Here is a 23,908-nt window from a genome sequence, read left to right on the forward strand (position 1 = left end):
TCTTTTCATCCGGGCATACAACAGATGCTCCGTGAGTGCACATTGGATGGAAATTCGGCAGTGGCAACCTCAGTTTTAATGGGGTGCCTGGGCGCGGAAGGGGGCGGGACACTGGCAGACCCCACCTTCCAGCACTTTAAGACGGAGATGCGTGGATTTTCTCAAGTTGTTTTTTCACAGTTGTGAGTGTGGGCCCAAACTGCCTGTGTCGCTCTGAGCAAGTCACTTTTCTGTGCCTCGGCGTTCTCATCGCTGAGAAGGGGTTGAGAAGCGTGCCCCCCTCCTTCTTCACAGGTTCGATGCTCCTGTGTGTGAGTAACTAGCCTGCCTGGCCAGCAGGAAGCTCCAGCACGTGTGTCCAGCCTTTCGGCACCTCTGGGCCACACTGGAAGGAGAAGCGTTGTCTTGGGCCACTCATTAAGTACATTGCGACATGTAATCACACACACAAAAAATCTCGTAATGTTTTAAGTCAATGTACGATTTTGTGCTGGGCCGCATTCACGGCCGTCCTGGGCTGCATGTGGCCCATGGGCCGCAGGTTGGACACCCCTGCCAGACGAAGGTTGCTTACCCGTCGAGCAGGAAGTCCCGAGGGCTCGGAGAAGACCAGTAAAAGGGCGCTTGGTGTTGACTAGTGCCTGACCAACTCCCGCTTCCTGAAAAAAGGAGAAAAGCATTGGCTTCCTCCCCAACCAGGCTTAGCAGCTTCCCAGGGTGGAGGGCGGGAGACAGATGTTTAGGGCAAAATTGACGGGTTTCCCGGCAACGGCGGCCGTATAGTTGGGTGCAGTTATTCATTCATGGCCGGTGACTGACCTCTGTGTTCCACCCTAACAGACGGTCTACAAACTGCTGCATTTGGCCCCAGCACCCCCGTGCCAGAGCTCATGCCCCCATTTCACAGACAGGGAGCTGAGGCTCAGAGAAACAAAGTGACTGGCCCGAGGCCACACAGATGGCAGTTGGCTGAGCGTGCTCTCCCCAGAGTCTGCGCCGCCTCCGTGGGAGTGAATAGCTGGTGGTTCCCAGATACCCCGCCCACCCGCCGGGGAGAGAAAGGAGAACAGGGCCCCTCGCTCAGGTTGTCCTGCAGTCTTGCCCCCGGCTCTCACCTTCCCTCCCCCAGTAGCAGGATGGGCCCAGGCGAGGACTGGAAAAGCAGACCGTCTGTAGGGTTCCCACACCAGTGAGCTGCCTCAACACGCTCAGCCCCGGGGGACCCTGGCGGCCGGCCTTCCTTCCGGACTGCAGGCCCTGGGACCTCAGCGGCGTGTTGTGACAGCAAAGGAAGCCCAGGGCGGGGGCTGAGATCTGTAGACTCTCTGGGGCCAACCCAGTGGGCGTGGGGGGGCCGGAGAGTCGTCCTTCGCTCAGGGTGGCTCCAGACCCTGGCAACTCACCGCCCTAATCCTCCTGGTGCCAGAGTAGCTCACAGGCTCTTTGTAGGACGGAGGTCAGAGCCAGGGCCTCCGCGCGGGGCCTCCAGGCCCCAGAGGGGTGGGACAGGCAGTGCGTGGTGAGGGCGGGGCCGGAGCCTGGGGCTCTGTGCAGGCCGGGTTTGAATCCCTCATCCCCCACCACGCCCCAGAGCCTCAGTTGCCCCCTCCATAAATGGGAGTGAATGATACCCGGTGCACACTGCGCACAGGCTGGGCCCTCGGGGAGCAGCAGACTCTATGGGTCTCAGGTGAGATGCCTGCGAACAGGTACCAGAAGCCCCTGACGTCGCTTACTCGGTCCTGTGTCCGTGTGTCAGCCGCAGGGAGAGCACTCCGTAAACGTCTCAGGGAACCGGTGAGCCGGTGAGCAGCGGGCTGGGCAGAGAAGGGCGTTCTCCGCAGAGGCCCTGCTCCCGGACAGTCTGAGCAGGGCAGCGGCCGCTCATTGGTGCCCATTCATTCAGCAAACATTTCTCTCGTTTTTAAAAGAATTTATTTATTTATTTTTAAAGAAGAGGGAAAAGGAGGGAAACAGAGAGGGAGAGAAAAACATCGACCGGTTGCCTCTTGTACACACCCCGGGGACCGAATCCAAAGTCCAGGCCCAGGCCCTGACCGGGAATTGAACCGGTGACCTTTTGCTTTTGGGACAACACCCAACCCACTAAGCCACACTGGTCAGGGCTCAGCAAGCATTTTTGGAGCTCCTATTAAGTGCCGGAACCAGCCCACGGGGAATACACCAGAGCAAACCCACCAGGCCTCTGCCTTTGTGGAGCTCAGTCTGAGGGGCAGACAGACCACTGACAAGGACACAGACAAACAGACAAGGCCATTGTGGATGTAAATGCAGTGAAGCAAATTAGCAGGGGAACGAGACTAGAGGCCACCGTGAGTGGACGAGCTGAGACGCCTCCCTGAGCAGGTCGCTGGGAGGGAGGAGCCCGGCCAGTGGGCCAACTGGTAAAAGACCCCGAGACAGGGAAGAACTGAAGTGGCAGGAACCAAAGCATTGGCTGGGGCGGCTGGAGCAGAGTGAGAAGGGGAGGGAGGGGCCCGGCCGTAGGCACTGCCACCCACCCTCCCTGAGCACCACGGGTAAGCCGGGCTCTAGAGCGCCGGCAGAGATGCAGCCGTGGAGGTTCAGTGGGCACAGGGAGGAAGAGGGTGAAGATCCCAAGCAGGATTCCAGTCTCCCAGTCCCAGGGAGACACCAAAGAGCTGACCCAGACCTGTCAGCCACAGAGGCTTTGGGCAGAAGCACCTGCGTCTCCCGGATAAACCCACGGGGTCCCTTCCTGCCTCCAGGTTCCCCAACCTCTTCCCGCCTCTGAAGCCGGAGACCGTGGCCCGGAGGACAGTGGAGGCCGTGCAGCTGAACCAGGCGCTCCTGCTGCTCCCGTGGACGATGCACGCCCTCATTATCTTGAAAAGGTATGGGGCCCGGGGACAGCGCTCAGGGCAAGGCTCCCGCCAACCACTGTCCCTTCTCCTGGAGAAGAGGCCTCGCACACACGCGATCGATTAGTCGTGTCTGCTGTGGGCGGAATGGGATAGTGCTGGCTTGCATGCCAAGGGCTCCTGTCCTCAATTTGGGGCAGCGGTTCTGAAACTTGCTGGTCTCAGGACCCCTTTACAGCCTTAAAAATGACTGAGGCTCCCAAAGAGCTTTCGTTTATGTGGGTTGTATCTATTGCTGTTTACTGTATTAGACATGAAAACGGAGAAGAAACTTTACAGGATTTATACATGTGTTTATATTTACAGTATTACTTATTCATAAATAACGATAAAAATCTGTCAACGTAAATGGTTTTTTTAATGAAAAGTCAGTAAATTTTCAAAGAAGACAAAAGAATGTAGCAAGAAGAATGGCATTGTTTTACTTTTTTTTTTCTTTTTGGCAAAACTCTTTATTGTGTAACATAATTGAAGACACCTGGATTCCTATGGCTGCTTCTGATTTTAATTTGTTGGGATGTCACACGTCCTTTAATCTGTGTAGCTTCTGGAACCCTCGCGCGCACACTCGTGAGAGAGCGAGCGAGAAGGCAAATGACATCCTGCTGTCGTTACGAAAGTAGTTCAGCCTCGCAGACCACCGGAGGGGTCTCAGGCGCCCCAAGGGGACTGGGCCACTCTGAGAACCACTGCTCAGGACTAGCAGTCGGCCCCAGGCTTCAGGAAGCTTCACCTAGTGGGGAAGACAGAGTTCCTGGTGCCGAAGTCTCAGAATTCATGGACACGTCACAGCGCTGGTCGGGTGGGGTCCACCAAGGCAGACCCCCAGGGGCAGTGGGCTTATGGGAAGAGGTGGTCCTCCTCTGGAATTTGCCTGGAATCACATTCTCTAGAACTTTCCCAACTTTGGACAGTGAACTCTTTCCATCGGAGTCCCACACCGAAGGGGCCACTCCATCCCGCCCACGGTTGGACTCCTGGCTGCTCTGGGCCCCCAGCCGTCTCCAGCCCCACCCCTTGGCTGACTGAACCCCTCTGATCTGGAAAGCCTTTTCAGGAAGTGAAACATCCCAGTTCCTTTACCAGATATCGACTCCCAGGAAACCAGCTTCCCCTCTGGCTGCATGTGACATGGGCTCCAGCTGTGGGCACAGAAACCTTCTAAGGGAGGGGACACCCTGACCAGTCCTTTCTCCTCTAAACTCAAAGCCCTTTTAGAGACAGAGAGCAGGGGCAAGTGGAGGGCAGGGGNGGCTTCAGGAAGCTTCACCTAGTGGGGAAGACAGAGCTCCTGGTGCCGAAGTCTCAGAATTCATGGACACATCACAGCGCTGGTCGGGTGGGGTCCACCAAGGCAGACCCCCAGGGGCAGTGGGCTTATGGGAAGAGGTGGTCCTCCTCCGGAATTTGCCTGGAATCACGTTCTCTAGAACTTTCCCAACTTTGGACAGTGAACTCTTTCCATCGGAGTCCCACACCAAAGGGGCCACTCCATCCCGCCCACCGTTGGAGTCCTGGCTGCTCTGGGCCCCCAGCCGTCTCCAGCCCCACCCCTTGGCTGACCGAACCCCTCTGATCTGGAAAGCCTTTTCAGGAAGTGAAACATCCCAGTTCCTTTACCAGATATCGACTCCCAGGAAACCAGCTTCCCCTCTGGCTGCATGTGACATGGGCTCCAGCTGTGGGCACAGAAACCTTCTAAGGGAGGGGACACCCTGACCAGTCCTTTCTCCTCTAAACTCAAAGCCCTTTTAGAGACAGAGAGCAGGGGCAAGTGGAGGGCAGGGGGAGGCACTTGAGGGCACAGTGCGGCCTCCCGTGGTCCATACTGACCATTGCTGCTCTGAGAGGCTCCTCAGCTACCTCTGTGAGTCCCCAAGAGAGCAGGGACTTGGGCTCGCACCAAAGCCAGGCTGCCACCTCCGCCTCAGGGAGCTGGTTAGAAGCCTTTCGGACATTCTAGAAAAAAAGCTAGTTTATCTAGAACATCTCAGCACTCTTACAGTGAGCTTCCAGCCCAGGTTTTCTTTTCTGTCCCCTGCGACTTCCCCACGGGGAACAGCAGCCACCTTCCTCCCCATTCCCTGTAGTACACCCTCTCTTCACCTACCCCAAGAGAAATCTTTATAGGCTCAATGCCATTGCCACCACCTCCAGGAAGCCTTCCAGATTGCCCTCACTGGAAGGGGGCCTTTCCCATCTTGCACCTAGTGTGGGCCAGGGCCCTTCAATTTGATTCACCAAATGGACTGAGTCCCTCTCATGCCTGGCCCAGTGCTAGGGACCAGAATCAGAGGTGACATATCTGCCACAAGGCCCCGCATGGGCTTGACAAGTAAACAGTGAGGACAACTCTAGGGCTTGGTGGGGAAGCCGTGGACTGTGGGGAGCCCAAGGAGAGGCCTGGGCGTGAGTACAGGAAGTGTCTCTGGAGGGGGTGACGCCCAGTACGGAAGTGCTCAGCCCCACACGGTAAATATTTGTTGAGTAAGTGGCATTTGGAGTTCACTGATCTTTGAGATACCTCTGGGCCCTAAAATGCAAAGAATGTGGCTTTGACGGTTTATTTTTCCCGCCCACCCTTTGCCTTGTAAATAGTCATCCATCCACTTACTCGAAAGCGCTTCCTCACATGGAGGGGTGGGCGGGGGTGGCGTGTGGGCATCACTCTGCTACACCGTCTGGGCAGCCACTAGCGACCCAGCGGCTGGTCCCCCGCCCCACTGACCATCTTCTCTTGCTTTCCCCCTCGCCCCCCGCCAGCATCCTCCCACAGGCGGCCCTGGAGGAGATCCACAAATTCTCAGGAACCTACACCTGCATGAACACTTTCAAAGGACGGACATAAAGGCGGGACACAGGCACGCTCGAAAGCCACGGAGCCTGCGGGGACCGTGGCCGCCTAGGCACACTTCTGCGGGGTGAGCAGGACTGCCCCCTCCCAGGGAAGAATCTGCCTGCCCCCTAAGCCAGCCACGGGACCTTTGCACAGGACCGACCGGCATAACTCTGACCCCCCATGGGGAGGCAGGAAACCAGCCAGCAGCTGCCTTGACACTTTTGTACATTTCTAATTCTGTAGAGTTTATTGTTAAATTGCTTCTCAAGTCTAATCAGCCTCAGCAGTGTGCAAAGACTATTTTCTGGGAGGGTCTGGGCGCGGCAGACGTTCCCCCTTCCCCTCCAGAATCCACTCACCCTCAGCTTCTGCAAACTGGTGGAACGGCAGGAATGAAAAATAAAGAGAGATGGCTTTTGCGAGTTCCTTTGTTGAAATCCTTGGCCCCTGGTCCTTGGCGGGCAGAAGGGAGGGGACCCTGGACCCCAACCACAAAACCCCATCCTTTGAGAGAGAACAGGTCTGTTTGGGGTCCCAGCTGCCAGGAGTGAAATGGGCGAGAAAAAGTTTGGGAGACATCAGATCTCAGGCCCGGGGACACGTGGTCCTTGCTGACTCAGCCCTGCTCCCGACGGCCAGGGGTTAGGGGCCGCTGTGCCTCCCCACCCACTTCCCTGAAGAGCCCTCTCTCTCGGCCCTGCCATGGCTCCGACAGCCAGGAAGCCATCAGCTTGGGAGGGCAGACCCAGTCTTCCCTAGCACGTGCTGGGTGCTAAGAGGGGAATATTATTGAGAAGTCAAAACTCTGAAGACCACCAGCACCACGAGGCCAGGGCCAAGGGGGAGCTCTGGGCCCCTGGGCTAAATTTGGTTGCATGGGAAATAACAAAGGAGGGAGGGGCCTGAGAGGAGCTGCGGAGACTGACACGGTCTCAGCCAATAGGAAAAATGACAGCCCAGGAGAAGTGGGGAGAGAGGTTGGTGGCTCCTCTGGGGTGCATTCTCCACTGCTGCAGCAGCGTAATGAACCTGACCTTGGGCACAGGGCACAGGCAGACCATGGAATCATCTAAGTAGCCTCTGTCTACATGGCTCTTATGAGAGGAAGGGGGTTCAGGGAGGGGAGCAGGCAGCGAGAAGGCCACACGTTCAATGGAGGAACTCCTCCCCTCGGCGTTGCTTAAAGCCTGCAGGTACGCGCCCCCCACGTTTGAGGAAGATCAGCCTCGCAGCCTGGGTGGTGGTCAGCCTGGTCCGTGTGCGGAAACGCCAAGTCGTGATTACATCCACTGTTCACTGAGCACCTGAGGCGTAGCATTTCCCTGTGACTGCCCACGGTCCCCAGCAGGTGCTCAAGACTGGGAAATGGCTCTCCTAGGACTTTTGAAAGCCACAAGGTGTTTTCAGCCAGGATAGGACCCCCAGGTTTCAAGCCACCTGCCCTGGGAGGGTGGCCGCCGCTCTGCTCTGTGCCGTCTCTTCTCTGGGACCCTGGCTGACAGAGAAGCCTCCGTGGGTGCGGACGATGTCCTCCCGTGGCAGAGGTGGACTCCCCTAGCCACCCACACACAGACTTGAGAGTTTCTGCCCAGAAACAATGCGTCACTTCACTTGCATTTCATTGGCCAGAACAGGTCATGGGGTCAAGGCGGCCATGGGTGCAGCCGGGCATGCAGTCCCCACAGAGGAGTGCGTAGTAACTCGGAGCTATAATACAGTCTGTCACACAGAAGATGTCCATAAAGCAGAAGGAAAAACTGAATTGCAGGCTGCAGGTAGAGAAGGCGACGAGGCTGCCTTTGGGGTGACATGGTGGCCTCCCAGGGGTGCACACCACGTCCTGAGCAGAGGGCCAGTGAGGCACTGGCCATTTTTTTTTTTTTTTTTGCAGTGGGGTGTTAGAAAGACCATTTTGCAGGTGAGGAAACAGGCTCAGAGCAGGGAAGTTGCATGCCCAGGTCTGTGGGGCTGTGAGAGCCAGGGTCAGGATTTGAACCCAGCTCCACCTGACCCACAAGCCCCCTTGCCTACCGCATCACCTTCATTTTGGTCCTTCAGAACAAGTGCCACCAAACTGTGGGGAAGCAGGGGAGAAAGGCACTAATGGGGTCTTCCTGGCACCCTTGCCAGCCTGCTGAGTTTGGGCCCTGAGTGTCCAGGGCCACATGCCTCACCCCGCACGTGTCAAGCCACCACGGTGGGCCCCTGGGCTTGGCCTACCCGCTGGCACGCAGGTGGGGCCTGTCGCTGGCCCTCCCAGGAGATCAGCTGGGGGCAGACTCGTCGCAGGGAGCAGGGATGGAAGAGGCGGAGCCCCGATGTTTCCGAGCATTCCTGAGCGGCCGGCCTTCATGAGCGTGCACCCCAGTGTGTTCACCCAGTCCCGCCTCCGCGCTCACGGCCTGGCCACAGGCCAACCTTCTGGAGAGCATTCAACGCTTGAGGTTTCCATGAAGTTGCATTTGGCTTGCAGACCTGGAACGTGGCAAGGACCCCCGGGGTCTGAGAGGGCTCGGGCCGGCCAGCCCTCCTCAGGGCCCACTGGGAGCACAGTCTCGGTCTTGGCCGCGGCGGGGCCTTGTGGCTGCCCAGGGCCTCAGGGCCTGGTCCCACCCTCCCCCCTTCCTCTCCAATTGGACACTTTTAGTCTTTTTCTGGATCTTTTCCCAGAGGAACCAGGGAAAAAGCCTTGGGCAGGTTCCCAGGAGGCCCATCCTTGTTCCTCCCCAAGATGGTTTGGCCGCTTGGAGAGGGAGAGGTGAGAGCTGGTTCCGTCCCTCAGGCACAGCCAAGCGAAGCTCTCTGGCGCCCCAAACCCCAAGGGCCAGGACGGGGTGTGCCCGCCCTGGGAAGAAGACCTGGGCCCTGGGAAATGACCCGGTTGCTGTGCCTGGGACTCCTCCCCATCGCCAAAGAGAATCAGACTGGGCACCCGGCCTGGGGAGACACCAGACCCAAGCCCCGCTGTGACGTGGTTCCCAGCGACTAGGCTCTCTGGCCTGATGTGGGTGGGGAATGGAGTCGTGCGTCCACCAGCCTGCTCCCCAGGCCAGGATGTTCTGGTGACCTCTCCTCTTCTCAGACCAAAATGATGGCCAGGTGCGACCAGAGTGACAGAAGGTTTCTAGACTGACCACAGCACCCCCACCCCTAGCTCTTCTGATGGGCACATGACCCAGGCCCCTGGGGATGCCCCAGTCTGATGGGGGACCAAAAACAGAAGCCAGGTCCCAAACAGACAAACCCTGACGCCCAGGTGCTGAGCAGCACCGAGTGGGGAAGCAGCTGTAGGTGGGTGGATGGGCAGGGCTCATGCAGGGCCCCAGTGGGGCTTGCATGCCCACCATGGCATCTCTGGGGCTTCTCCCCCTAAGGGGTCTGCCTCTCTCCAAAGCGGAGTGGTACAGGCATTGGCCTAAGAGCTCAGAGGTCTGTCTGTAAAGAGATGGACTATACGCAGCCACATCTTGCTTCAGGCAAAGCCAAGCCCTTGGCGTCCCAGTCCCTCGATGCAGAAAGGCCAGAAAGAGCTTGTGGGCACCCCGCCACGCTGCACACCCTTTGGGTAGGGCGGTTGGACTGTGATCTGATGATTTACCAACATCCATTAACACACTTCTGTGCATAAACCCGGGGCTGCCAGCTGTGGGCAGAGCCTGGGCCGGGGGGCCGCTGCCCCACAGGCATGTGGGTCCAATTGTCCCCACCCACCCACCACCTCTTACGGTTGCCCTGAGGCCCCCAGCTTCTAGCCACCCGATGGGCACTGAGTGCCCAGCTCCCACCAGCCCACCAGGAGGCAGAGGACCAGGTGTTTGGAGGCAGGAACCCAGACTCTGGGGTTCCACCTGCTCTGTGACCCCCTCCTGTGTGTGCAGGGTGGACAACATGTCCCTGCCATCCTGTGTCCAGTGTGAAGCCTCTAGAAACTTGAGGGGACCGTGCAATGCTTGCAGTTCCCATCGCTCGCTCCCAGGACCCTGCTGCCCCCAGGACGCCTCTTGCTGCGGAAGAGCCAGGAGGAGACCCCATTCACTCACCTGCCTGCATGTCATTGTTTTCTCCCCTCTGTGCTGCTCAGCACCTGGGCCGCAGGGGCTTCCCCTTTGGGACCGGCTTCCCTTTTCTGTCTCCCATCAGACTGGGACACCCCACCTTGGCCCAGCCTGTGACAGCAGGGTCCTTCAAGGCCTGGCTGGCTCCCTGCTGGTTGGTGTGGGCAGAGGCCGGGGCTGGGGGAGGCCCTTGAGGAGGGCTGAGGAAACGAGCCACACAGGGAGGGGCTTCTTTGGGAATGGGGCTGCTGTTCTCCCACCCATGGGGCAGGGTGGGACCCTTCTCTGGCACCTCGGCTGTTGCTGGCCGTAGGCAGGCCCTTTGCCCCCAAGTCTCTCTGTGGCTCAGGGTGAAAATAAACACAGAAGTCCCTTGAAAAGTCACCGCTGGGAGTGGCAGGATGGCCANTGCGACCAGAGTGACAGAAGGTTTCTAGACTGACCACAGCACCCCCACCCCTAGCTCTTCTGATGGGCACATGACCCAGGCCCCTGGGGATGCCCCAGTCTGATGGGGGACCAAAAACAGAAGCCAGGTCCCAAACAGACAAACCCTGCCGCCCAGGTGCTGAGCAGCACAGAGTAGGGAAGCAGCTGTAGGTGGGTGGATGGGCAGGGCTCATGCAGGGCCCCAGTGGGGCTTGCATGCCCACCATGGCATCTCTGGGGCTTCTCCCCTAAGGGGTCTGCCTCTCTCCAAAGCGGAGTGGTACAGGCATTGGCATAAGAGCTCAGAGGTCTGTCTGTAAAGAGATGGACTATACGCAGCCACATCTTGCTTCAGGCAAAGCCAAGCCCTTGGCGTCCAAGTCCCTCGATGCAGAAAGAAGGCCAGAAAGAGCTTGTGGGCACCCCGCCACGCTGCACACCCTTTGGGTAGGGCGGTTGGACTGTGATCTGATTTACCAACATCCATTAACACACTTCTGTGCATAAACCCGGGGCTGCCAGCTGTGGGCAGAGCCCGGGCCGGGGGGCCGCTGCCCCACAGGCATGTGGGTCCAATTGTCCCCACCCACCCACCACCTCTTACGGTTGCCCTGAGGCCCCCAGCTTCTAGCCACCCGACGGGCACTGAGTGCCCAGCTCCCACCAGCCCACCAGGAGGCAGAGGACCAGGTGTTTGGAGGCAGGAACCCAGACTCTGGGGTTCCACCTGCTCTGTGACCCCCTCCTGTGTGTGCAGGGTGGACAACATGTCCCTGCCATCCTGTATCCAGTGTGAAGCCTCTAGAAACTTGAGGGGACCGTGCAATGCTGGCAGTTCCCATCGCTCGCTCCCAGGACCCTGCTGCCCCCAGGACGCCTCTTGCTGCGGAAGAGCCAGGAGGAGACCCCACTCACCCACCTGCCTGCATGTCATTGTTTTCTCCCCTCTGTGCTGCTCAGCACCTGGGCAGCAGGGGCTTCCCCTTTGGGACCGGCTTCCCTTTTCTGTCTCCCATCAGACTGGGACACCCCACCTTGGCCCAGCCTGTGACAGCAGGGTCCTTCAAGGCCTGGCTGGCTCCCTGCTGGTTGGTGTGGGCAGAGGCCGGGGCTGGGGGAGGCCCTTGAGGAGGGCTGAGGAAACGAGCCACACAGGGAGGGGCTTCTTTGGGAATGGGGCTGCTGTTCTCCCACCCATGGGGCAGGGTGGGACCCTTCTCTGGCACCTCGGCTGTTGCTGGCCGTAGGCAGGCCCTTTGCCCCCAAGTCTCTCTGTGGCTCAGGGTGAAAATAAACACAGAAGTCCCTTGAAAAGTCACCGCTGGGAGTGGCGGGATGGCCACCGCCCTGCTGGGAAGCTGCTCTGGGCACCTCGATCCCTCCGGTGCATGGCCGGGTTCAGGGGCAGGGTCTTCAGAGAGCCACCCCCGAGGGCTGTCAGGAAAAGCTGGACGGGGTGGCTTCACGGCCTCTCCCCGCCTCCCAGGGCTGGCCAAGTGCAGGGCTGTGCCACCCGGGGTCAGGACTTCTCTGGACTAAGGCAGCGGGGAGGGGCTATTTCTGCAGGGATGCCCACGGCCCTGTGCTCACGCAGGCAGCCACTGAGAGGCTCATCGTCCCCCGTGGGCACTGCCGAAGACGTCCCCTACCTCCCAGAAGCCTCTCGCCTGAGCCCGAGTCTCCGCCTTCCACCTCAGCCTTGCACTTACTCCATTCATTCCCCATCTCTCCCACTTGCCTCGAGGATCATCCGCAAAGAACAGCTTCAGGGACTTCTAGCTCACACAGCACACGGAAGGTGTGCAATTTGATGTGCTCCGCATCTTCCCGGGCTGCGCAGACGTCGCCCCGACACCTTCGGGGACGTACACGCAGGATGCGGTCTTCTGTGTCCGGCTCCGGGTCCGTCCTGAAGTTGTAGCTGTACTCCTTCCCACGGCGGCATGGCCTCCCGCTGTGCACGCTCCACGGCGGCGCTCGCCCGCCCAGTCCCGTCTCCAGGGACTTTCAGAGTCAGAGCCCCGGTTCCCTACTGCACTCTCGTCCTCGCCCACTCTCTTCCAGGAGCACTCCAAGAGCACAGGGCACCGAGGGAGGCCAGGCCACAGGTGACACTGGGCAAATACCTCTGTCTGAACGAAGAGGGACAGAACCTTTGTCACGGGCAGCCGACGGCGGTGTGCGGCCTTCCTCCCAGCACACCCGTTCCCCCTCCACCTTCCCTTGGGCGTCCAGATGGGGCCCGGGAATAAAAGACCTGCGTTTGGCGTTTAACGTGCTGGGCGGGCCAGCGTGTTTCTCACCAGTGCGGTGGGCATTTCCGTGGGGCGGATCTCTGTTGGGGGCCATCCTGCGCCCTGCGGGATGTTTGGTGGCACCCCTGCCTCTGCTCACCAGATGCCTTCCCCTTCCGGTGGTCGCAACCAAAAAGGGTTCTGAGAGTGTCCCCCGGGGAGCTAATTCGCCCCCGCTCGAGAACCCCTGGTCTACACACATTTTTGCGTTTCTTTCACATCACAACCCAGAGCAGTGGGACTTGACCTTGAAGAGCAGAGGCGTCTGAGGCCCAGAGAGTTTAGGGGCCTGACCCTAAGGGATGTGAAGCTTCTGCCCCCAGGGCAGGGCCTTGAACCCACCCCCCACCCCAAGCAGGAAGCAAGAGGCCCCCAACTGCCCAGGGACCTGCTTCTTCGTTTAAAACTCCCTCACGCCGCCCTCTTGGCGAGCAAAGCCAACACTGCAGAATTCTCCAGCCGGCCTCCCTCCTCCACCCCCCCTCAAATCCTTATCATTCCTTTCATTTTTCAATGTTCATGAGACAAAGGAAATCAGCACTTGGAGGAAGACACAAGCTGTGTTTGTTCCTTAGCTGCTGCTGAGATGTAACTAGATCCCGCCTGGGGGGGGTCACTCTGGGGCCACGAGCAGAGCCCGGCTGTGGGCACGTTAATGTCCAGAGCCCAGGCGCGCCGAGAGGTGGATCAGGCGAAGGTCCCCCCAATGTGATGGTGGGGACCCGTGGCAGTGGGCTTTGTGCGGGGGCAGGCGGGCTGGGTTTCGGCCTGGCCCATCCCTGCTCGGCCACACTGGGGATCCCCAGTGGCCAAAGACCAGCAGATGACCGGGGGGGCAGCCCACTCGGCCGGTGCAGCCAGGTGCCGTGGAGCACGCAGGAAGGGAGGAGGCTGGACCTCGGGCCCAGGGACATCTGGCTGGCGTCTGGAACGCTGGCTCTGCAGGACCTGGGGCAGGTCACTCACCCTCCCCAAGCCTCCGTATCCTCGTTTCCAGGGTAGACACCAATAACCTTGTCCTCCGTGGGTATTTTTGGGATGTGTATTAATTACATGTATTCTATAATTGTTGCATAGTTGGTATACCTGACAGACCCTCCGTGCTTCCTGTGTATTTGACAGTGAACTCCCCCCAACACTTTACAGGGAACAGAGGCAGAGTGAGACACGGCCACCCGCCCAGGGCTGGCTACCCAGCCAGCAGCGGGCAGAGCCAGGATCTGAGCTCCAGAGTCTAGCGGCAAAGCCCGTGTGCTTAACCCTGGCTTTCCTGGTTCCTCGACTAAGAAGCCTAGCAAGGCTTCTCAGAGGCTCCCTAGATGGGCCTGGAAAGAGAATGGAGTATAACTCCTGTCATCCTTCACCCACGCGACCAGGCGGCCATGCAGCCGGGCCTCTTCCTGGCCCAGCCACGTCCCTGGTGCCGCCAGATTCTGACACCCCTTGGCCCATGCACTGCTCATCTGCTGCAGGTGGGCCAGGGCAGGCCAGCCTCAGGCAGTCAGCTGAGGCCCTTCTACGGCCAGACACCTTCAAGGAGGTGGGCGTCCTTTCAGAGCTTGCTGGGGCCTGCCGGGCCTTCTCAACTGTGCGCCCAGGAGGGAGGAAGCACCCATCTTCGGTGCCCTGGCCCATCCTCAGACGATCTCTCTCTCTCTCTCTCTCTCTCTCTCTCTCTCTCTCTGTCTCTGTCTCTCCCCACACCCAACACCCAGGGCCTGGCACAGAGCCGGTGCCCACGGCAGGTTGCTCCCTCTTGCCAGTTTCCGAGCCCCTAAAATGTTCCTCACCCTCTGCCAGGTGCTTTGGGGACACTTTATTCACAGGTGCCTGCTGGGGGCACGCACAGCGGTGAACAAGGCAGGAGCCCGCCAGGCGCCAGCCAGGAGGTGGAGTGGCCTTCCTGCGTTTTCCCCAGCACCCCCTGGCCCTCAGCCCCTCTCCAGGGCACAAGGGGTTGGTGGCTTCTTTGTCCAGTTCCTAGACAGACACTGCCTCCACCTGCAGAGTTTCTGGAATGGATGTTGGGTGCTCAGAGTGGCCTGGATGATCAAAACCAGGCTTGAGACCTGGGCAGAGGCTGGACCACAGCCCCCAGTCCTGCCACAGGAGAGTCTGGGCCTGGGTGACCCTGTGGCCTGGGACACTCCCTGCTGTTACCACCGCTGAAGAGAGCCCTCTCCACCCCCGACACACACACTTCTCAGTATCACTGGTTTGAGTCAAAGGCTTGGGGGCGTCTGACGGTGGAGCCCAGGCCTCAGCAGCCAGGAACAGGAAGAAAGAACAGGAAGGCTGTTTGTTAGTGGCGCTCAGTCCAGCGTTGTCCTAGAGCCACCCTGAGCCTCAGACAAGGGCTGGTGCCCTGGCCGGCAGACAGCTCCCCACGGAACACTGGCAGACTCCCTGAGTGGCAACAGGTCCCACCCACAACTCTTGCTTAGGCAAAAGGAAGGAGTCATTAGTTCACATAACTGGAAAGCCCAATGATAATCGGTTTCAGGTATGGCTGGATCCAGGGGTGCAAGCCATGTTTACAGTTTCTCTTTCGTGTCCTTCAGTTCCACATCCTCTGGGCTGGCTTTGCCCTCAGACATCTCGTTCTTAGTGATGGCAAACTGGCCGCTCAGCTCTGGCCCCACACCCTCCCAGGTTCAAGGAGAGCAGGAAAAAAAAAGATAGTTTCTTTCTCGTCATCCAGCGTTAGTTCTGATTGGCTTGATTTGAGTCACATGTCTACATGTGAACCAATCACAGTGACCAGAGAAATGCCATGCTCTGATTGGCCAGTCCAGAGTCATGTGGTCTGGGATTACAGATTACACCAGTGGGGAGGGAATCACCCCACTGAAACCTATGGGCTGAGAGTTGGAGAGGGATGGTTCCCAGAGACCAGGGGGTGCCCTGGCTCAGAGAAGGGTAAAGGGAATCTGGGAAGCAAAATCAGCTGTCACTGGAATGGCCATGGGTGGACATCCCAACTTGCCTCTAGGCCTTTCAGAGTGCTAGCTGGCCATGCCTTGATGGACAGACCCAAGTTCCCAGAGGGGACTTTGGCCTCTCCTGACTGACAGTTGGCCAGTGTGGTGACAGGCAGTTGGCAGCCCTGCCCTTGACTCCTGGCCTTTCCTGACTGGCAGGCAGTGGGCACCCCGGGGGCGGTTGGCACTAGACTGGCCCCATCTGCCAGTCCCCGGAGGGGCTGCCCTGAATAGGGGAGGGAGGCAGATCTGCTGGGGTCCAACCATCCCCCTCTGCCTCTGCCCCACCCCCCACTGGCTGCACTGCTTATAAAAGCCTTTTGTCCCTGAGTGGTAGCAGGGCCTCCCGTCCAGGGGAGCCAGAGGCCATTTGGGGCCAGCAAAGCCTTCTGGGAGCCAAGGACAGTGGCTCTGGAAAGCAGGGATTCGGGGACGATCAGAAGGGGTGCACAATTGCCCCTGTTTATTCCCTGTCCTTCAACTTCCCACAGTCGGCTCTGAAAGGCCCACTGCGGTCAGGCACGGGTGGGGGGGTGGCGGCGGCAGTGAACTTAGCAGGTAGAGCGCGTGTTCCCTGAAACGTCTGCCCATTGGGGAAGAGGGGCCCAACTGGTATGATGATGCGTCGGATGTGACGCATGTCAGATTGGGGAAGGACGGCGCTCCAGGGAGTGGTGTGTAAACTGAGGCCCCGAGAGTCTCCTTTGGGAGGGTCCAAGAGGCGGCCCAGCCCAAAAAAGTGTTTCAGGCTACGGAGAAGGCAGGAGCAGCTGCAGGACAGGGCGTGCGGGTGAGGGGCCACCACGCTCTGGGCGGTCAGGGAGGCCAAATTGTAGAGGACACACTGGGCCCCGGTAAGGGTCTGGGACCTACCGCCACAGGCAGTGACATGATCAGATCTGTACTGTAGACAGGTTTTCCAGACTCAGAGAGAACTGACCGTGGGGGAGACGGGCAGAAGCGAGGAGCCATTCAGTTATCTAGACATGGAGGGTAGTGGCCCAGGGTGGGAGGGGCGTCCACAAAGTGGTGGGCAGTTTGGGGGGCAGCTGCAGGTGGGACTGGCAGGCCTGGGCGCTGCGCCACGCCCTTTCGTCAGCTGCCGAGGAGCTTCCCCAGCAGGCTAGGGTTAGTGCGCAAGGGAGGAGTCCCCCTCTGCACACAGCCCGCACGCGCACACACCCACACCCACGTGCACCGTGACTGTGGGCATCAGTCCCAAGGAGAAAGTACAGGAAGGTCACTGAGATGTGGGGCAGGACAGGGTGGGACAATGCGTCCTTCCCACACCTTTGTTTCTGCACTGGTCACGATACCACACGTCACTCTCCCAGGGCTGGGAAGGGGTTTCCATGAAGGGGAAGAGGGGAAGCAGGGCAGAGAGCCGGCTCTGGGGCCAGAAAGCGGCCTGCGCTGGAATCTTCGCCCAGTAATCGGCCACTAGGAGAGCTAGGAAGGGTGGCCCGGCCCATCCTGGCCTCATCTTTTGGTCACAAAACGGGGCTGCTGCGTGGATTATGGGAAATCACACATGCCTAATGTTTGGCACGGCACCAGGGTGGCCGTCTCTGCGGTCCCGGCCATCCTCAGCTCTCCACCTCTCCCCACCCCTTCCCCCACCCGTCTCCCACCGTTCCCTCCCTCCAAATCCTTGCCGAATGTCAGAAAAAGAGGAGGCTAAAATGAGGAGGGGCCTGCACAATTAGCCCTGGGGAGGCCAGGGCCGGCGGAAGGCCACCGCAGGGCCAGGGAAGGAGGCCAGCCTCCCCTCTGAGACTGGCTGGTCCCTGCCTCCGGCTCCTGCCCCTGGCCAGGATGACAGATGGCCCTGAAGGGAAGGATGCCGTCTAGGGAGCAGCTGTGTGTTTGGCGGAGGCTGGCAGGGCGGAGCACCTTCTGAGGGCTGGCCCGGCCCGTGACTGGTGTCTGGGGGCCCGGACCTCGCCAGCAGCCGGACTGTGTTTTGGTCACTGAAGATGGGCGGCTCAAGCCATAAATCACTGCCCAGCAGGGCAGCCCGCCTCTCCCCCAGGACAGCCCGCAGGCCTGAGGCCTCTTCAAGGCCAGCGTGTCCCCCGCCTCCCAGCATGGGCAGGAGGTCTGGTGGCGGCTTGGAAGCCCGGTGGGGAGGCGGGGGAGAGGGGCGCGGGGTCTGGGGGCCTGGGTTCAGAGCAAGGTTAGCCAAATAGTGGATAAATTAGGCGAGGGAAACAGACAGCATCCCTCGCGGTGAACTTTTCACCCAGCTAACCTGCTCCTCGCCCACTCTCAGGTGGCGGCAGCCCCGCCCGTGGCTGTCGCCTCTGGGGGTTGTCACTGGGCTCCTCCCCGCCAGCAGGCCACTGCCACCCCAGGGGAGGGGCCGAGGCCAGAGCGCCCAGGCCAGGCTCCTGGGTAGCATGGTCTGTTTACAAACCGGCATTTGACCCAGGCTGAAGTTCAAACTCGGGCAGGACGGCCAAGCCCCACCTCTCTCCCCCGCTCAGCCTGGTGGGCACCTGATTCCGGCAGACCTGGCACCTACCTGCCTGTGACAGAGCCATTGCGGGAGGCGGGCATGACTGTCTCACCTGAAGTTGGCCCTGGGGGTTTAGGCCAGTTTTCCAGGGGGACCCTCTCCCTACCCCTCCTTCTCTATGCTCATTTGTGGCCTGAGCAACCCCTTGGGTAACCAGCTCTGTCTTCAGGGAGCAAAGGAAGAGGCCCTCCCAGTGGCAAAGTGGGCTCCAGGGCCCCCCCAGCCACGGCCACAGCCCCAGGCTCCTGCCCCAGTCAGGCCTGGGCCTGTCGGCAGAACTGGCCTCTTGGGCCATCAGGCCAGGAGCTGGGTTCCCAAGGAGGAGGGGGTAAGGGCTGGCCCACCCCAGGCAGGGTCACCGGGAAGGGGGTCTACAGTGACCAGCCATCTCTGCCCACCACCCCGTTCACTGGCCAGCCTGGATACACAGCTGGTGCTCAGAGAAAATGTGTGACCGGAAGCAGGGGAGGGCTGAGCCAGGAGGGGAGGGCAGGCGATCCCGTCAGGACACGCAGGACACCCTGGGGCGGGCTGCAGAGTCACCTGCCGGTCACTCCCTCCGTGGGCACGTTGGGGCGGGTGCCTGTGGCATCCTGAGCACTGGCCTGGTGCGGGGAACCCAGAGAGGAAGCGGGCGGGGTGCCCACAAGCTCACAGAGCAAAGAGCCTCATGTGGGAGGAACACAGAGAGATGGACAGACGGACAGACAGGTACACAGACAAGCCCCAGGGTGAACACCGGACCACGACTAGGGTGGTCAGTGAAGGTCTGAGGAGGAGATGACGTCTGAGCGAACGTCAGAATGACGAGGAGGGGACAACCTTTTAGGGGGAGCTCTGTGGGGTGAGGTGAGAGTCAGGTGGGCCTGAAGCACAGGGCTGATGGGCAGTATCAGAGGCCAGGCCACGGTCACAACCTCAGAGTTGACCTTGACCTTCTTGGTAGGTGGCCTTGTTGTCAGCTGGAGGCACCCCCACCTTCTGACAGGGCCACTGGCTGGTCCTACGTACCACAGGGGGCTAAGAATTGACCAGGAGTTGGGTGGTCTGGATGGGGAGTCAGCTCTGTCACTTGTCACCTGCGTAACTTGGGCACCTGACTTCCACCTGAGAGCCTCAGTTTAGGTTTCTGTGAAACGGGAACACCATGCTGACCTTCCCGGGGAGTGAGGAAGGGCTCGAGGGACTTGGGGAGTGAGTTGTCCTCCAGGGCAGGGGTGGGGCAAGGAGGACTGAGCTTGCATCGAGGCTGCAAACCCTGAGCAGGGGGCCCCCCTCCTCGGGGCCACAGACACTTGGACGCGGCCCACTCACCTCGGAGCAGATGGAAACCTGGCCGCTTTGGTGCCTGCCCTCTGCCCCCTTCCTCTCTCCCTGCACGTGCTTGCGGGCCCGAGGCCAGAGATGTGGGCAGACGGGGAGTGCTGACGCACTGCTCCTGCCCTCTCCCTGCCTAAGCCCGAGCCTCCTCCGTGGAGAAGCTGCCTGAGCCTTCGCTGCCCCTAGGGCTGTCTTTCCCATTAAATGAGGGTTTCTTGTTTCAGGCCAAACACTGTCAAGAACCTGCTCCCCTTGGGCTGTGGTCCGAGGAAAGGCATCGCACAGTCACTGGCCCTTCTGCAGGCAGCAGCCTGGCAGCCAGTGGATGGGGACTATTGGGCCCCGTTGGCCCCGGGGCCTCGGAGACAGAGAACCTGGGCCCAGGCTGGACACAGAGACCCCTGATCCCAGAATCTTCCTAGGATCCCACAAGCCATCGCCCCTCTTTCGTCCCCCACTGTGAAATTAGCTCTGTGTTTCCTGATTAGAAAAGGAATATACACTCGTGAGTTTTCAAGATTAAAATAATGGTAAAACGCACTCAGGTCTCAGGAGCGCTCTCCCTGTGCCTGGGCTGCCTCCCCTGGCCACCCAGGACCGCCAGGTTTGTCACAGAGGAGTGCCCATCCATTGCGCTGGACAAGGGGACACACGCGTGGATGAGAGTATACGTGGGGAAACTCACACGACCATGCAGAGGCAACGGGCTGCCTTAAGAAGAGGTCGCCGTGGTCCTCAGCATCCCGCCCCCAGAGTTAGCAAGGTCCTCCTGAAAGCTGAGCCCACAAACAGTGGGATTTCCCTCGGGCCTGGTGACCTTTCTGCTGCCTATCTCTCCCACAGTTCCCCAGCCAGGGGCTTCCCAGAGCAGATGGTCTGACCATGGGCTCATTGTTTTAAAATATTTATTTAGTATTATTAAAAAGATGGTGTCGTGACAAGAAAGAAAAAAGAAAAAGAAAAAAAAAGAAAGAAAACACCGGGCATTCACCAAGTGCCCGAGCAAGGGCGCATTTCCTGCCCGCAGCTGGTCCCGGGGCCCAGCTCAGCACAAATTCGTAGGAAGCTGCAGTTTTTTTTCAACTTATGTTCACAATATACAGTTTTTACTTAACACACTAACAGATGTTCTCTGCAGTTCTGCGTAATCTTTAAAATTCTCTTTTTAAAGGTCATTTCAATGGCTTTATACTATTCCTTCGTGGATGTATAGGTTGTGCCCAGTTTTTTTGTTTGGGGTCTTTTTATTATTTTTTCAATTTTCATTTTTTGCCACTGACAATAAGGCCCCCGCACGTAGTTGAGCAGCTGGGACTGTTTGCGTCTCGTAAACTTTTTCCTTGGGATGAATTCCAATACGGGGTCACGGGGACCAAGGATACAAACAGCGGGAGGGTTTCTTCACTGCGTGGCCCCCCCCCCCCCACTTCTTTTCAAAAGGCGACACGGACGTCCAGGGCCATCAGCAGTGAACTAGGACCAGACCTCCTCGCCCGCACCCTGGCCAGCACTGGGCGCGGCCTAAACCCACTCTTGGCTAATGACGTAAATACAGGGTCCGGCACAAATAACGCCCCTGTTTTATGACAGGCTCTTATTGTAAAACCCTAGGCATGCAGCTCTGTAGCATAATGTCACACTCAGGCACCGCACAGGACATCGCTGGAGCAATGTTCAGGTGAACACTGGAAATTATCACCCCGGTATCATTACCGGACCAACCACACTCAGGCGGGCCTTACTTCTGCCGGTCCTGGCATGAAACTCTCTCAGTGCTGCCTTACTCGCCGCTTCTTTGATTTTCAGCAAGGACAGCCCTTTCCCTCGTGGCGGTTCCCAGCAGGAGAACGTGACCAGCTCTCTAGCCCCGCTGGCCATCAGAGGTCCCTGGGGTCCTGCCACCTCCTTAGAGCATTGCCCTGATCACTTTCTTCCAGCTCAGCTAATCAGTATCTTTTTATTTGCATTTTTTATGGGAGCTTAGGCGCGGCAGCACTTTTAAAGGAACAACAACAACAAAAATTGTAAATGGTCTTTTCCCCAGGAGCTTCCCACGTACCTTCCGATCTCCAGGACTCTCACCACCGCCCTCAGCGAGTCTCGAGGAGGAGCCCGACTGTAGCACCGCCAGCCCGGCGTCTGTAGAACCCAGATGGGTCGGGAATGAACAGTTTTCCTCTGGACGCACCGCCGGCCGTGACACTGAGCCGCCTTCCGGCCTTTCGCGCCTGAGACAAGCAGGAGGATCGCTGCATTTTGTAAGGAACGCAGAAAACACCAGGAACACATGGCAGTCCCCACACTTCACACCAGTGGGTTGTGTGCTTCTGGCGATCAGCACAGGACGTGCGCAAGTGTGACCACGGCGCTTACATGGGGCGCATGCGCCACAAGCGCCAACCGCATCCACCCCCCACCCCGCCCCGCCCGCGCCCCGCCCCGCCCCGCCCCGCCTCCCTGTCCGTGAACGACCTTCTCTCGTTCTTTGCTCTCCTACCCGCGACTCGTGCTGCTTTTCCTGTTGGTCTAAATGAGCTCTTTACATGTTGCAGCTACTCTTCCCTTAGCTCACCTTTCCTGACCTTTCACTTTGGTCAGGGCGTGGCGGATGTTGGCGAGTTCGGGGTTCTGGACGTCTGCTCCGTCCCCAGGGCTGTCCCAGGCCATGCTCGGGCCACCCCTGTCCCTCCACTGTGCTAAGGAAGTGGGCAGAAGTGTGAGTCTGGAGGTTTCTCAGTTGGCACAGTTTGGTTGACCTTGTCTCAGCCTGGCTGGCTTTCCCTGAGGTCACGGCCCCCGGGGACATGGCTCACTGGAGTGTGTAGAATAATTCTTCTGAAATGAAAGGACTCAGAATCTCCTCACTCGGAGGGGCTCCTGCCTCAAATGAGGCCAGTCTTCCTGATTTTGTGGGAGTTGTTCCTACTCTTTTTGCTTCTGTGGCCAAGTCAGCCACGTATGGACTGTCCAGCGACAGCCGTCTGTGTGTGAGACGCTGAGTTTGGGGACATAATGGTGAGCAAAGCAGCCGCGCGCGCGGCCCCAACCCAGCAAAGTCCGCAGTTTACTGGGAGACACACACTGGTCGACAGCGTCTGTCAGTGAGAGCTAAGTGAGTACCTACTATGTGCCAGGCTGTCTGCTGGGGCTAGGCACACCGAGGTGAGCAGAGATGAACCACCCATTAACCAGATCACCACACAGACCAACAGAAGGCGACCTATAACATGTGTGAGCTGTGAAGGGCTGGTGGGCTGTGTCAGCTGTGACCTGGGGATGTGACTCGCTCTGACTGGGGGCCCCTGGGGAGGGAGGACTGCGTGCTCAGAAAGGCCTCCCAAAGGAAATGGAGTTTGAGGTGAGCTCTGCAGGCTGACTGGGAGTTCACCAGGAGAAGTGGGAAAAGACTTTCTGAGACGAAGTCGGACAGCCCAGGCAGAGGCCCTGGGGAAGGAAGAAACAGTCGGCCAGGGCCTGGGTCTGACTGGGGGGACGCAGGGCAGAAAGGCAGGGCCCCTCCCCTCTCCTGGGTCAGCCCGCCTGCGGGGCCCCATCTGCTGCAGCCACACCTGGCCAGGTCCTCGCCTGTCTGACAGCAGGAGAGGGGTCAGGAGAGCCGAGGGGCAGAGCCCAGGTTTGGAGGACACGCCGCAGAGAGCGCGGAGAGGAGGGCGGCGCATGGAGCCCCACCCTCACCCGACTCTCTCTGACCTCGCTGGGGCTTGGCCCCGAGCCTGCGGGAGTTCACCGGGAGGTGAAGTCTCCAAGTGGGGGCTGGTTTCTTCCTCTCCGGGGAGGCCTGGGAAAGCCGGAAGGCCACTTGTCCAGCTCTGTCCTCTCCCCTCCCCTGCTCTAATGACCAAGCCTTAAGGATCCCACGGCTCTCCTGTCCTGGGAGTGGGTTTGGTGGGAGGACCCCACATCGGGGGGCCCTGGGGCCGAGGCTGGGCCACTGCAACTGCCCCAAACCAGAGGGGCTGCATTTGCCTGGGTGGCCGGGCTTCCCTCGAGGTGCTGAGTCTGGCTCAGAGCTCAAGTTCATTCTGTGGCACCAGGATGAGGACGATGCCAGCCACCTGGGGCGCTTCAGGTGTGCACTGTGCGTTCCGTCACAAGACCCTGCCTTCCTCTCACTGTAGCTGGGACTGTCTCGGGTCTCCCCGCCAGTCCTCACAGGAAAATTCCGGCTCGTAACTCAGGGCCTTGGGGACACCTGCGTAGACTTTGGAGCAGGACGACTTTGGGTAGGAATCCCTGACCTGTCTCTCCTCTCTGTGGGATCCTGGGCAGATTTACCTCTTGTTTCTCCATGGGCCTCAGTTTCTCCATGTGTAAAATGGATTCACGCCACCCTCCGGAGGTGTGGTACTGACGGTGTGGCGCCTGGTGACAGTTCCTGACAACGGCTGGGGAGACAGGCTTGGCCACCACTGGCTGTCCTCAGACCAGTGTGCTGGGGAGGTGGCTGTGCGTGAACAGGGAAACCGAGGCTCGCCTGTAGGGCCCTGCATTCTGGCCGACAGGTCTCGCTTCATCCTCACAAGAACCTGGTGATAGAGATTATCCGTA

At 59.4% G+C, this 23,908-nt stretch overlaps 1 protein-coding gene across 1 annotated transcript in view; it reads left to right on the forward strand.

The window, feature by feature from the left end:
* DHRS3 (dehydrogenase/reductase 3) overlaps positions 1 to 6,165 on the forward strand; it is a 35,830-nt gene extending 29,665 nt beyond the window's left edge. The window contains exons 5-6 of the mRNA XM_037045196.1: positions 2,751 to 2,876; positions 5,667 to 6,165. Of these exons, the coding sequence (XP_036901091.1) occupies positions 2,751 to 2,876; positions 5,667 to 5,751 (211 nt within the window). The 3' untranslated portion in view covers positions 5,752 to 6,165. The remainder of the gene's footprint in view (positions 1 to 2,750; positions 2,877 to 5,666) is intronic.
* The last annotated feature ends 17,743 nt before the right edge of the window (positions 6,166 to 23,908 follow it).

Source organism: Sturnira hondurensis, unplaced genomic scaffold (assembly GCF_014824575.4).
Source record: "Sturnira hondurensis isolate 20B ecotype Veracruz unplaced genomic scaffold, ASM1482457v3 Scaffold0004257, whole genome shotgun sequence".
Classification (NCBI taxonomy): Eukaryota; Metazoa; Chordata; class Mammalia; order Chiroptera; family Phyllostomidae; genus Sturnira; species Sturnira hondurensis.